At 35.1% G+C, this 15,118-nt stretch overlaps 1 protein-coding gene across 9 annotated transcripts in view; it reads right to left on the reverse strand.

Moving 5' to 3' along the window:
* The window catches only part of ASAP1 (ArfGAP with SH3 domain, ankyrin repeat and PH domain 1), a 147,638-nt gene that overhangs the window by 39,196 nt on the left and 93,324 nt on the right, over positions 1-15,118 (reverse strand). For 5 of the 9 annotated variants that reach the window (XM_040547179.1, XM_040547183.1, XM_040547181.1 and 2 more), the window contains 5 exons: positions 9,584-9,684; positions 9,100-9,169; positions 6,784-6,871; positions 5,674-5,722; positions 64-227 (listed from right to left, as the gene is read on the reverse strand). In XM_040547179.1, the coding sequence (XP_040403113.1) occupies positions 64-227; positions 5,674-5,722; positions 6,784-6,871; positions 9,100-9,169; positions 9,584-9,684 (472 nt within the window). Of the gene's footprint in view, positions 1-63; positions 228-5,673; positions 5,723-6,783; positions 6,872-9,099; positions 9,170-9,583; positions 9,685-10,366; positions 10,376-15,118 lie in introns of all 9 variants that reach the window. The other 4 variants (XM_040547182.1, XM_040547175.1, XM_040547176.1 and 1 more) reach the window with 1 other exon arrangement.

The raw sequence follows: 15,118 nt of genomic DNA on the forward strand, positions 1-15,118 counted from the left end.
GCACCTCCAAAGAAATCACTTTGCTCGCAACAAGAAGTTGATGACATTAACAAATTGAGATACCTGGTGAGCCACAATCACAACAGACTTCATTTCCGGGTAATCTCTGTATGTCATCAATAATGGCTTTTGTCAGATCCTCTAAACTGTTCTCCCCTGTGCTCTGCTCTCCACGGAATGCCATATTTAACGCTTCTTCTTTGCTGTTAGTCAGTACTGATATCCATCTAGCACAAGATAAAGACCTTAATGAAGATCTGCATTTGCAAATACAAATTTATCTATAAACTGTAGAAAGCTTTCCAGGAACAAAATATTAGTGTTAATATAGGGAAGAGTCACATTTTGGGACTGAGTAGGGGAAAAATTGAGACACAAAGGAAAAGAATTGAGAAAAGGATAAGAATGAAAAGACAGAAAGAATACAAGTCTTAAATCTAAGGTCCCTTTGGCAATCAAATTTAAGGGTAAAGCAGTGAAGTCTTCAGTTTCCTCAAATAAGCAGAAGCTGTGGAAGAGAAAGGCTGCCAATAAGCTCCTGTAAATTTAGCCGTTGTAAAAGTAGGTGTCTTCCTAAAAAGTAAGTTTTCCTAAAGCCTATTCCATTAGTAGAGGAAACTCTAACCACTATTTTCTTCCATGTGCATCCTTCCTTGCAGAGGACAGAGCAAGCACATTTTGGAAGATGTTGATTGCCTTTCAAAATGCAAGTCTCAGTGCACTAACCAGAGCCAAGCATAATGTCCACATTAATGAAAATGGCCATGGTAACAAACGGGGTAAGGAGTTCAAAAACAGAAGATGACAGGAGAGTAACAATATTAATAACCAACGTTGAGTTTTGAGAGCACCTGCCGACTGCAACAAATCAAGATTCCCTAATGATATTTCAGGCATTAGATTTCCCTGTGCACTCGCTCTGCCAGTTTTTGATTACACCATAATGTTTTAATTAAAAACAAAACAAACCTCTGGCTGCTGCCTTAAAGGTCAAACCAAAGTGGAGAAAGCGATTACACTAAAGACAAGCACATTGCAGACGCAGCATTACCTAATTTACAAGAAGAGCATGTTAAGAAATCCTCTGAAGTACAATGATTTCAGATGTTTTTAGATCTACTTCTGTTGCAGATATTTTGCACAGAAATATTTTAGCAGTGCCCTCATTCCATTTCCTGTTTACAATATTACAATCAGCTCCAACCATCATTCTGAAATGTGTTAAGACGTCTATGATCATCATACATACAGATAAAAGTCCAGATTGAAGTTTATAATCTCTCCTTAAAACAATAATGCAAAGATAATTTTAAAAGGTTTCAAAGGTATATTTATGTAAGTAGTCTTGCAATGAAGATTCTGAGCCTGAATAGGTAGGAGTATGGGCAGCGTGTATTATATACTTCGTATACACGTGCTTCTGAAATACGTGGGCTGAGAACAATCTGGGAACTTGTACCTAAAAGAAAATGCTTTAAAAAAATAGTGAAAAAATAATCTTAAAAATAAAAGAAATTGGAATATTTGGAAATAAATTCGCTCCGTAGTTTAGAAGCCAAGAACAACCTTCACATGCATTTCTCTCTCCAGTTATATGACACAGTTTAAGAACCCACGCTAGATGGCACTCTTCCGCAATTTTTCTGATGAAATCTGCTGTTATTAAAATGTAAGAGGAGGCAGTGCCTTGCTTCTAATGATATAGTAATGTTGTGTTAAACATACAAAGTAAAATAATCATTAAGTTTAGAGCAACAACATTTATCCTGACCTTTGCTGACAATTCTTTTTGGGGTTACGATTTCATTAGTTTGTTAAAAATGAAGAATCTGAATAAAACTCAATTATGCAGTAACAATTAAAAAATATTAGATGAAATTAAAATAAACATGACATCACTGAGCCAGCTGTTAGTGCGCCACAGATTTCCATATCAAGAGCTTCTAAATTGAAAGACAACAAATTATTTTTGTTTCGTTTCCTCAGCTAGAAGGAAGCCACTGTCCAAGTCTGCACGTCACTGGTGTCATCTGCAAGACGGTCAAAGCGAGAGCTAACGCAGCGTCAGCAAGCCAATTTAACACAAACACAAGAATAGACTTATTCTTAATAACTAATGTTAATTATACATGAAGTCCACAGTTGATGGCCAGGCCTTCCTGGCATGCTGTACATTCGGAAAAAAACAATTCATATCAGTAACTATGCCATATTGAGTCAATGTCAAAAGTTATAAAAACTTTCTCACTGCTGTTCTTCCTCTTTTTCTTATCTGTACTAGTCTTTTTTCTTTCCTTCCTTCCCCTTTTTTTTTCTTTTCTTTCTTCAATATATTCGCTTGGTTTCACAACACTACCAGCATAAAGCTAACAGTCAAAAAGCTTCGGGCAATAGTGTAGTGTTCTTTCAAATCATTTAAAAATTACTCAAGTCTCAAAGAATTGCTTTGCCTTGTATCTAATAGAATAAAATTGGTAGTCCAAGTCTTCTGCTGCACTTTTTCTGGACCACAAATTTTCCTTTGGTCCTTTAATGCATTTAGTTTGCCGGAAATTCTCAGATTCTCAAACCTGTGAGACTGAACAAAAATGAGGCATCATGGGTGAGCTCTGAATCCAGCGAAGGCAGCAGAAGTATTTGTTAGCCTCAGGTACAACAGATTCTCACTCAGATTCCTCTTATTTCTTCAGTATTTCTAAGCTAACAGAAAACCATAATAACTGCGCTAATAGTTTTTTGTTGTTGTTGTTCATGTTCATGGTGGTGTTTTTTTTGCGATAAAAATTTGTCTCTTCTGAAAATCCCTACCACAACATTGCTGTTTTCAGGTACACAAACAGAACAACATTAGCGTAGTACTTTTCAAACTTTCAGGCACAAGTTTGTATGGAACTAGCAACAGGACCTTCCAATTCAGTCTTCTCAAAGAACAATACTCTGATTGTTGCTAATTACTAGATGGAAGTTATATGTGTGCATAATAGCAGAATAGTTAATCCTACAGAAAAGGATATGCTCTTAACCTTCAAAAAAAGGTGGTCGAAAAGAACTAAAAAGTCATGCTCACTGTATATTTGTCCTTATCCACAGTTATCAAAATTAGAAAGCATCTACTACTGTATATGCTTAAAAAAAAATCTGTTTATTTTAAAGTCGGAGTGTATATTTCTTATAATACACATACAAATACACACAACCACCGCACCCCACCCTGTGCTTTATCTACTGGAGAAATGAATAACCACCACCTGAGAATTTTGAAGGACAGTCAAGCAGTAATTAAAGGTCAACAGACAGCTGGCTGGATAAGAATCAAGAAATGCACTGAACTCAGGGAAATATTTGAGGGAGTATAGTAACTGACCTGTAACAGAATGTGAACTTCAATGATCTGTGTTTAAAACTGCCTGCTATTAATATATATATGTATGTTTTATTTATTTATTAGTAGTGAAGAGCTATTTGGAAGAAGTTCAAAATGAACAGTAAGAAAAAGTATGCAAGGTCATTTAAATGTAAAGAAAACGCATCTTGCTTTTTTCCATTTAAACTTGAGGCTGGAAGGAAAGTGATTTGAAAATCTATTTCTACATCTATTTCTCGATGCACAAGGGGGAAAAAAAGGGTAGCGGCAGCACTAAACTTAGGTGGAAAAAATACAACAAAGTGGAGGAGAAAGATGAGAGAAGCACACATACAAATCAAGGGGAAATTGGAACCAGAGGATGACAACTATTAGCAAAGAACTGCATCCTGTAGTACATACAGAACAGTCTTAAATCAACAAGTTTGGAAATCAAACGGTTTTGTTCACATGACACCTTAGATAACAAAGCTCCTACTCAGTGGCTGTACAAGGAAAACAGAACATTTGGTTTTATTGTAGTTTTTCCATCGACACATTAACAGACATTCTGGTTCATGAACTGAAACTAGTGTACACATGTTCCTACAGAAAAAAGAAATGATTCCCTGTGCATCTCAAATCACATAACATTATTTGGGGCACTACAGTAATTTTCTGAAACAGAACACTTGACTGTGTAGCATTACAGTAACTTTTTGCTGGTGGCCTACAGTGCCAAAATGCAGGCAAAATGCCCTTAGCTTCTATCAGTTTGTCAGCATGTGTTCCAACACTGGGATGCAAATAATGCCTCTTTAGCTAAATGAGTCCTTTAAAACTTGCAGTGGACTATTTTAATGTTGTTGCAAGTCATTTTCCCAGCCTCTTTATTTTAAAGCGATAAACCAGACTCTAGTGCAAAGCAGATGGGATTTATACTTCTAATGGGAAACAAAACCAGCCTGGAATTTCAAGAGTCCAAAGGCAGCCAGCTAAACTGAGTTTATCAACCTAACAATAATGAAAATTATTTTAGTAAGGTATTCCCCTGCTCATGCACTGAGTCTCCGCCACCACCCCCCAAAAAAAAAAAAAAAAAGCATCTTCCCCTTTTAAACCAACAAGGTAATTTATGGCTGAGACACAAAAATCTCTGCTGTATTACTCATCAAGATCATTACTGATCAGCAATAACAGTATTTTCTTGCTTACTAATAAACTTACTGGAACAATTAAGTTCCAGAATGACTAAGCAAGTCAGCTTTGCACTGATAACTCTAACCCACTAACTGCGCTCAGCCAACATAAGGCTGTGGAAGACACTGGAAGGAACCAGGTGCATGACGAACTCTCCAAGCTTCTCATTTCATCTGCTCCTCCCAGTGATGAGCTGTCAAGGCTGTTGCCTCCCACTGCCACCAAATAGCTTGAATATCTATCAAACATTCCCCGTAATTTTAAAACAGAGACAACAGTCTTCCATTAGAAGATGGACAAGCAACAAAAGCACAACAATCCTGAAAAACAAGGCAGCCTGGAAGGTTCAGGCTTGCTGCACTATCCACTGTAACTTCATTCCTAGGCTTGTCAGGTGATGAGCACTGGATTGTGATGTTCTGCACAACATCCTTTTGATGACTGCGAAAGCAATATACAAGGGAAAAAAACAAGTGGCACATGGCTCTCAGCGGTTCTGGCATAGCAGGAAGAAAGATTTTTTAAGAAAGGAAATAATCTGTTTGGAAACGTGCATTGAGGAAGCGAGTTACTGGATTCTGAAGTACAAAAACTCAGAAATATGCTTTGTTACTTATTTCTCAGCCTATAGTAGAAAAGATGCATTACTTCCAAATAATTTCTATATGTTATACAGAGGTTGTTTATCTACTTAATGATTTTAATTTAGAGAAAAAGGCATCAGAAGGATGTAAAAAAAGATGTAAAAAAGAAAAGACGTAACTGCAGAAGAGAGTTGACATTGAAGATAAGAAGAAATTAAAGTATTTAATTTGAACCCTTGCAATCTCATCTGTATTAGACAAGCAACTGGACACAAACAATATTCTGGAAGGGTACACAGTCCAAATTGGTTTTTGATTGTTTTTGTTCATTTGTTCTTTTTTTTTTTAATGTTACAAGGTTTTTATAGCATCTTGCAGTAATGTATGTAAATCTAAACACAACAGTTTACACGTATAAGCTCACAACAACCGAAATAAGCGTGCACTACTTTTGCATTAACTGAGAAAACTAATTCCACTGCTCCATATGATTTCATACACACATCTCTACAGACAGAAATCTTGAAAAAGTATAAACATTCTTACGCTACGTATTCTTGTTCATCTTCTGCTTGAAAGTGGTATGTTCTGTTATCTGAAATAAACAAACATCTTTTAATTTGACACATGAAAAAAAATCAATGAAACTAAACTATGTTACTAAACCTATTTAACAACTAAAGTCTTTAAGAACAATTTCTCTTAACCTACGACATTAATTCATGGCTATGTAAGACAACTCAAAAAAAAACGAAGATGAAATAGTGGATTTTGATTTACACCAGGAGTATGTATGTCAAAAACCTATGCTTCAAAATGTTAAAGAGTAATAAGCATAAGAATCAAATTTTATCTCACAATCATTTCTGAAGTCAAATCTGATAAATTAGTAGCAGAAAAGAGTTTATTCCTGTCCTACTTTTCCTTCTGTCTTGGTTAAGAAACTTTTCTGCTAATTAAAGAATGAGGTACAAACTGAGTACTAGCCCTCACATTCAAAGGTTTCATAGACTGTTCTTGTAAATATAGAATGCTGAGCTGTTTGTTATTTAATACTGTATATGCAAATCTTGAAATCCATACTCATCTACTTCGTAAACAGTTAAAAACCTAATGGATACAAAGCCCAAAACAGGGAGAAGTGAAATCATAGAATCTCTAATGCTGAGAATACAGAAGTCACTACCGATTTTAGATAAAATAATTAATATTTTGCAAGGAGGATAAGAGAACATGAAAAACTGGGTTCACCTTGCTTCTTCTACTCCCTCACCTTCAACCCCAAATAGTGCTCAATAAACCAAACAATGAATTAAAACAAGGTCTTCTCCATTACCAAGTGGATATAGTTTATGTTTAACAGCCTAGTACAACGTGTGTCTGTCTGAACTTAGGAAAACAGCACAGCATTTCATGGCTTGTCACAAATGAACAGTACTAATGTGTCACAACATACATTCTATATTCATTGGTCTTTTCAACCTATCTTCAAAACTAGAGGGATCCGAACACTCATGAGACACTGCATATATCTGGATATAGATCTGAATTTGAACCATAGCCTCATTCTTAATGAAAGTATCTCGTAATCACAAGACTTCAAAACATTTTTACAAATCCCACATAATGCAAGATGGTACTAAAATTGCTACATACGTGATATTAGATCAAAAGACTTCTTATCTTCTGCATTTGGCTTCACCTGGCAGGTTAATAAATTCAGTTTAGCTGGTTGCCTGTTGGACTAAAAAGAAAATTTATTTTACTTTAAATATGTCTTGATTTAGGATTATTTTTCCATTCTGAGAAATAAGCATGTGTGATAGTAGTTTAAAGTCTGGACACCTTCGAAACAGTTGAGACCAGCATGACTGTGTCTGACCTGGTCTGTCAGAAGGACCAGATTTAAAACAAAGCTAAAATCTACATGGCAACTCTTCCTGACTAATTGAAAGGCATTAAAGGAATACGCCTTAATTTATAATAAGTTATTTAGAATAATACTATTTAGCTTTTCTATTGTACTTCATAAACAACACTAAATCTACAGAACAATTTTTTTTTTTTTAATAGTCTTAAAAATTTTAAAGGGATATGAGAAGCTGCAGATCTGGAGATTCAGATCTTGGACTAAATACAACTACTAAAATAACCTAAAATAGCAGCAGAGAATTTAAGACGTGATAGCTAAATATGACTCCAAAATTATTTTGGTATACACAGGCTTAACAAAAACTATGAAGATACTGAATTAAAGTTCAGTTTATATCTAACAGCTGTTAATCATGTTAACATGAGACATGTCACTTATTAGTAAATACTTCTGAACTGAGTTTTGGAAATTGTTCACGTTAGAAACTGTTAAGAAGAAAAAAAAAGTAGCACACATGCAACAAACCAAAAAATATAGAAATGTGTTTCCCACATTGTCAAATGTTTGGCAGGACAAGATCATCAGCGCACTATTTTTAACACTCAAGGAGCAACAGTTCCTTGAAGGAGTAAATATACAATTGGATTCTCAGTCTCAAACATATTGTCATGATCTGAACCTTTCACCACTGAAAACAAGAAAATTACTTTCTACTTGGCACTGCAACAGGAAATAGCAAATGGACTGCTCTTTTTACACAGCTACATACAAGAAATGGAAAACTACAACTAATAGTGTGATTCAAAGAATTCTAAACTGGCAAGATTTAAGGTTCACAAAACATATATATAAACATATACATTCTTAAATAGCGATTTAAACTGAACCATTACTAATTTAGGTATTGCTAACTAATCTCAAGTTACATGATTAAACGGGTCCTCAAATTAGGTGAGGATAACTTCTTAGCTGTTAAAAAAAAAAAAGCACAACCCCCTGGAGTTATAAACAACTCCCTTTTAACTTTCTTAAGAAAGGAAATTAACTTTGGACACTAATAGTCATGACCATCAGTGGAATTTGGGGAAAAGGTGAAAGAAGGGTGCTGAAATGTGGCCATCTCCTTTAAAAAAAGTAACAGGCGTAAGTTTGTGTCATGCTGCCCCAAGGCAGTTTTAGAACTGCATCTACCATGACATTGTTGTTGCTTCCTCAAGATTTGGCATTCCTAGGAAGATACTTCAGATACATGCCCAATTCTCAAAACTTGGTATGATCAAGATCCTCCAACCCCCTCCCTTTTTTAAAAAAAAAAAAAAATTATTTAAAATCAATCAATATATTCACCATTTCCCTATCAAACTATTGATTAATACATTTTGGAATTCAATCAAACGTCAGAGTCTATAGAAGCAAAAAAAAAAATAACGTATAAGTCTAAAGAGGAGTTTACCTACGTCAAATCTTCCACAGGAAGATTTGAACTAATTTCAAATGACTTTTTTCCCTTTCCATTTCTCACTCCGATTAGTTGAATGATTGCAATTTATTTCTTTAAACAAAACCAACGTGTGGGCATTAAAGGAATTTATGTTTTTAATATCCTATGAAGGAGTAAAATGTCTGTAATATGGACACCTATATATGAACCAGCTGATTAGTCTTTCAGTACAGTCAGCAGCTAGAATTGAGTTCATGACAAGACATCTCACCAAATCTACCCAGACTAGTTCTCCAGTGGCTCAAAGAAGAGTCTGTACAATCTTGCTCTAATGCAGTCTCTTTGTAGACTGTTCATTTTAGATAGATACTCATAATCCACATCTCAAAGGTAGAGTAAGAACAGGTGCACTGCTCAAAAAAGAAAGTCCATCTAACTTGAAACTGTTCATGCTAATGGTCAGTAACAGCCAGATGGTTTGAGAACAGAGCAACAAGTCCCTCCTTAAGTCAATCTCCAATTTCTGATAACCCACAGAACTTTAACAGTTTGAAGCAGAAGTCGCATCTTTTTTTGTAATTACAGAATACCAACAGACTCATCGTGAAAGGGTAATCATAATTTATTATTTTAATGAAGAGGTATAAAAATAACTTACAGTTGCATGTGATATGGTAAGAATTCCATTTTTAACAGTGCACTTTCTTCTTTGCCATACTTTCCTTAACCTAGGTAAGAACATCAACAACAACAAAATCAGTATCCAGACATGATTTCAAAACACATTTTAATCCCTTATATGTTTTGACAAGATTATCCTTGAGAAACAAACAGAGGCAGTCCAAATTTTACTAAATGCCTCAACAAAAATAAGTTGGGTATTTATGATAGGACTTACGTGCTTTTCAGAGACTTATAAAGACAACAGCTTTCTTTTTAATTTGGCATAGGATTTTGGTTTTGACTTTTTTGTGTTTACTATAATAATTTCTGATTGTATTCTGATTCAAACTGCAAAAATTCTTCAGTAGTTGTGGCACATTTAATAGGTGCATATGCCTTAAGCACCCAGAGTACAAAACAATAAAAATCCACGCGAGAACAAGAGCTACCACGATGTATTACGCACTCTGAGAACATACCCATCACTCTTCTTTAAAAGATAGCCTTTCTTCTCACTGCCATATTCCTTATTCCCCTGGAGCTGATGCATACTGTATCCTCCTTGCCTGCTCTGAGAATCCTAAAAAAAAAGAAAACGCTTTACTGTGCACATCACTGTAAGTTGTACTTACTGTAAGTTTTCCTGACCTTTACTCCTATTTACTTCACTTCTCGTCTCTACCACAACTTCACAAATTAATAAAGATTTTTTAAAAAAAGAGAGAATTCCTAATGGATGTTTTACATCCATACAAGAGCTTGCTTTTACATCACCTGATCTTGAGTCAACTGCGTGCTCAAGGCTATTATCTCATTAGGAGTTTTGAGTATAGTATAGGCGGCCAATATGTATCTAAAAATAATGATCTTGAGCTAACTGCGTGCTCAAGACTATTACCTCATTAGGAGTTTTGAGTATAGTATGGATGGCCAATATGTATCTAAAAATAATGCCTGTTTAAAATATGGAAGTTTAAAACTGCATGAGCTTATAACTTAAGAACAGAAGGCTGATATCAAATTTCAAAAATAAAGCAACAGAATAAAGCATGCATATATACGGATATATACGTATTTACACAAAAAAACAAATGCTAATAACTGCTTTTTTTTATCCAATTAAAATACATATACAATTCAGGAGTTTTAATGAATGATGTCAACTGAAATAGCTTTGGGCCTGACTTAGTGAAACACTTAGGTGAAATGGATTAACAAGAGCATCAGAAAATCCCCCAAAATTCATTAAAACATTGACTTACTCTCCTAGACTTCGATCACGAAAGGCAAAAGCAATAGAGGAGAGAGAAAGCAAATAATTTTAAACAAGAATTATTATTTTATTTTAAAACATACTCCTTGAACATAAATTTTATAGCCCCCATATCTAATAAAACAATTATCCCCCTTTCTAATGATACTACTAGAAAGAAGGCCAACAATTCTTTATTTAGGCACACCGGTGGTTTTGCTCATTAAGTAAAAAAACACGACAAAACACTGCACATTACATATATGCCACTGACTTCATAAAAGCAACTAAAACCACTGCAGGATCAAATCCTGCAAAGTGTCTTTGCATCTTCATTACATTTAAAGTGTCTAAAATGGTAGTCATATTGTGTCCTCCAGCATAGCGGAGCTAATTATGAATTTCTGTTAAAGACCATGCCCAAAGTTAACTTTTAATTTTTGCAAAGCCATATAAGAAGATATGATTAAGAATACATTAATACTGTTTTACTGTAGCTGTGGAACAATTTCCTGCAAAACATCTGGAAATCACCCCTCTCCACGCCGCCCCCCCCCCCCCAAAAAAAAAAAAAAAAAAAAGGAAGTTAGATTACTTCCCTGGTTTCCCTTTCAGGGCACAGTTTTGAAGATTACACCCTCTTATTTTATACTGCGTCCTTAGAAAACTTTTTTTTTTTTTGTAAGAAATTTGTCAGATGAGTTTAGAGACAAGTGATTTGGTAGAACTGTCAATTGTGGTTGGAAGCAGCATGAAGACTGCCACACGTAATGTGCTGCCTCCAGTGTTTACACTATCACAGTAAGCAGCTAATTTTTTATACACAGACTTTGAACCCCCATTGGAATGAGAGCTCTATTGATATCAGCATTGGAAAGAACATAATGAGCTATAATTCCTGTTCTAAAGAGTGTATCAGATAGAGATTTGGGGAAAAATCAAAATGTCAAGAAGCAGTTAACAAAATAGACATGAAACATGAGTCTAACGATCAGCTATACTGAAAATAAAGCTGTCAGTTGCATTTGCAAAAATAATTAAAACATGAGAATACCAGTAGAAACATGTATTGATGGCTCAGTTTCCTTTAAAACTTAGAAGTGCTTAAATGTTAAAAAGCTTAACATACGAAGTATTTCACATCATTAAAATTACACTATTATAGTTTAAAATATTTTTACCCAAAGATTTAAACCACAGTTATTTTACACAGATAGTTCTTATGCAAAATTAAAGAAGCTTGATATTAAGACAGCATGTAGTGGCAAGAGGCATTACACGCAGCAGTGCCCTTGTAAGCTGTACTTCCCATTGTGAAGTTACAGCACTAGCACTTCTGCACAAACCAACATTCACAGATTGCCAAGATATGGCCAAGAACCAGGTAACTCCAAAGATTACAGTAATAGCTTTTCACTGATGCAAGGACAGGCACGCCAGCAAAATGTGTACGAGCATTACAGATGTCTGTAGTGAAAACCAAACACCTTGAATGCAAGCAGAAGTAAAATGAGAGTTGCATTATAAGACCTTGAAAGAGTAGGGAATGCGGTTAACTCACAGAGTTACTGTTTCTTCCAATGTATGGGTGCTGACTGTTAAGTTTTTTCATATGTGTTATTTTAAATTCAAAATAACCCTAAATGCTTTAGTAGATTTAATAGCTATGCAGATCTCTCTCATCATCTGCGATGGAATGTCTGTCTGATACGAGAAGGAAGTCTCATTTATCTAACGGCAACTCCAGAGAGGCTAACGGTGACAGAATTTACAATCTGGATGGGAATCACAAGTTTGGGCTTCCCTTCTCTTACAACAGAAGGTAAAAGGAATTTAGACTTCAGTTTCAAACTGTTTCCCTGCCAGTGTAATTTTTAGAGGAGTACTTCTGAATCTTCACAAACCCACCTGAGAAAATCCCATTCATTTCATCTTCTTCAACACTTTGATTAAATCAGTTTATTTATTTATTTATCTTAATGTTGAGACTATAACGAACTAATGTAAGGGGGGGGGGGGGGGGGTAGAGGACGACGACAACATGTATTCTTAATCATAACCAAGCATGCCACCTGCTACAGAAGCAAATTCCAGCTTTACGTACTTGAAGAGTCAAGCACACATGATCCTGGAGAGATGACCTGAAACTTAGACCACGTGCCTTCAAGTTTTATTGTCACTTAGCTAACAAATAACAAATGCTGCAATGTTATATCGGGATTAAAATATGATTACCTAGATAACATAGACATTGTTGTATCAAGCTTCTCAAGATTTGCCAGTCTTATCTCTGAGTTATGTAATGTATCAGAATTACATGAGTGAAAGTTCTTACGTTGAAAGAGAAGATCTATGTGATCAATTTTATCCAAAACGGTGGATTCCTTCATTACAGCAGATTTGACTAAGTATCTGAGAATCACAATATTGCTCCTTTTTCCTCAGACATGATTTCAATTCTCTTCAAGCCAAACACAATTTTATTTATTTTTTTTTTTTTACATTTACCACGTTTTCTATATAGATATCATAAAAATCTACATCCAGTTTCTTAAGAGCCCTAGAATTTGTCTATATTATAATTTTATAGTTTATTTTCCTGATGCCTGTGAAGCTACTCCTATTACAACTTAGATATATCTAAGTTTCAGAATTTGACTTATTTTTATTTTTAAAATGAGGTTACTTTCCACTGAAACAGAACAATTCTCGCTACACGTTCAGGAAAAACGTAACCAAGAAACTAACAGTCTAACATCCAGTACAACTCATTTAATTATTCTACTTCATGATACCCCGCAAGCAGCTTTTGAAACTTGGCTTGTACAATATGCTGCCACATATGTACACTACATGGCACTTAAGAATAAAGACTTGTTTGTCCTAATTCTCAGATTCACTAGCTTGAACTTAGCACATGCAGCAGCCAGGAGAGAAGGAGTTATTCCTTTGCTTCCCAGGTAAGTAGCTTGTGCAAAGAAAAAGGTACTGAGAGAACGGATTTTGTTTCCTGATCTTGTATCCTGAATTGACCCATAAAACACTTCACAAATTTAAAAATTATTTCCAATTAGCTTTTGAAATCTAATGTTCTTTGTTCAATTTCTGGCAGTGAGAATGGAGAACGAGCCCAAGTTACAGTCACAGTGATTCAGGTAGCAGGGAGATTAAAAATGTAACACATGTATGTGAAGTTTTATATGTTTTATGGAAAAAAATCCACTGGGTCCATGTGCACATTGTTATTTCTTTCCTCCATCTGCAGAGTATTGGGAAAGATAGCAGAGGATGAGATAAGGGAACACCAACTACCAGAAAGGGCTGCACATCTTACAATAAATTGGTATCTATTCAAAGATGCACCTGTCATCATGGGTGACATATCCAAGAAATTCTTAAAACCATGTTTTGAGGTTGTGTTGTCCTTCAAAGCGATGGGATTAAAGATGCAGGGAGAGAAACAGCCTAGTTGCCAAAGTTTATCTGTTTCAGATGTACATCTATATTATGAAAGCACGCATATGCAAGTCTTCAAAAGAAAAGAACACTAAGAAAGGACTCAATCATTCCTTATTAATTGTGACTGTGAAATAATTCACTAACTTCAAGACATTTATCTATATGCAATACCTATGATTACAACATGCTACCTTCAAAATTATGTCAAAACCCGTAAAAATACTTATTTGCCCCAATTACTGAAGTTGTATTTTTGACGAGGTTCCAAAAGAATTACAGGAAAAGAGAGATTTGGTAAGCTTCACACCACATGAAGAGAATTATGAAAATTAGTATTAATATTCTTTATTATTCTTTCAGCATATATAATACTGGAAGAACAGGTGCAGCTTATGTAAAGAAAGGTTATGCCTTAAAAGTCTCCTGAAATTTTGTGAAAGATTCAGTAAGCAGACAGACATGAGAAATCTATCTGATACAGTCTATCTGGACTTTCAGTCGGCACAACTTTCACTTCCAAAAGTGAAACAATTACAGTGCTACAAGAGCAAACAAGTTAAAAGCAGGAAATAAATGAATTTCCTGGAGAGATGTGACAGGACACATGGTGTCAAACACTAAACAATCTGGAAAAGGCTAAACTGGCTAAACTGTCCAAGTTTGCTATATGGTATTACATTATTCAGGATACCTAAGAAAGACTTTCATGAGGATCTCACAATCATGAGTAACTTGACAGTAGATAGGTGAAGATAACTGTAAACAAATGCAAAGTAATGCATAGGGGAAAAATAAGATACTGTGAATTGGCTATTAACATTCAGAAAAGGATGCTACGGTTATATTTTTTTTATTTTTATTTTTTTTGTTGTTTTTAAATACTCCGCTACATTAAGGGTTGGTGAAAAAGTAAGTCAATGTTAGGACATCTGTGGAAAGAAAAAAATAAAATAAAATGACATCAGAAAAGGCAGTGATGCTATCATAAATCCACAAGCACTGCCATCCTGAGAAGGGTATGCACATCTAAAAGTTCAAAACAAAAGAAGAAGGTTTTAAGATAATATGCCATGATGGTGGGGAAGACATGGGTGAAACAGGCACTACTAGTTTACACTGCTTTGGAAAGCAACTGTACAAGTTCAAAGAGGGGAAAACAACAGAGGGGTACTAAATACAAAGGTACTATCATCGGTACGGAAACACGACCAAGATAGTCTTACTATTAACAAGAAAATATTGTGGGAAAGCATCAGCATTAATTGCTCTACATTTTACTCAAAACTCATGACTGATCACTGTT

Source organism: Cygnus olor, chromosome 2, assembly GCF_009769625.2.
Source record: "Cygnus olor isolate bCygOlo1 chromosome 2, bCygOlo1.pri.v2, whole genome shotgun sequence".
NCBI classification, from domain to species: domain Eukaryota; kingdom Metazoa; phylum Chordata; class Aves; order Anseriformes; family Anatidae; genus Cygnus; species Cygnus olor.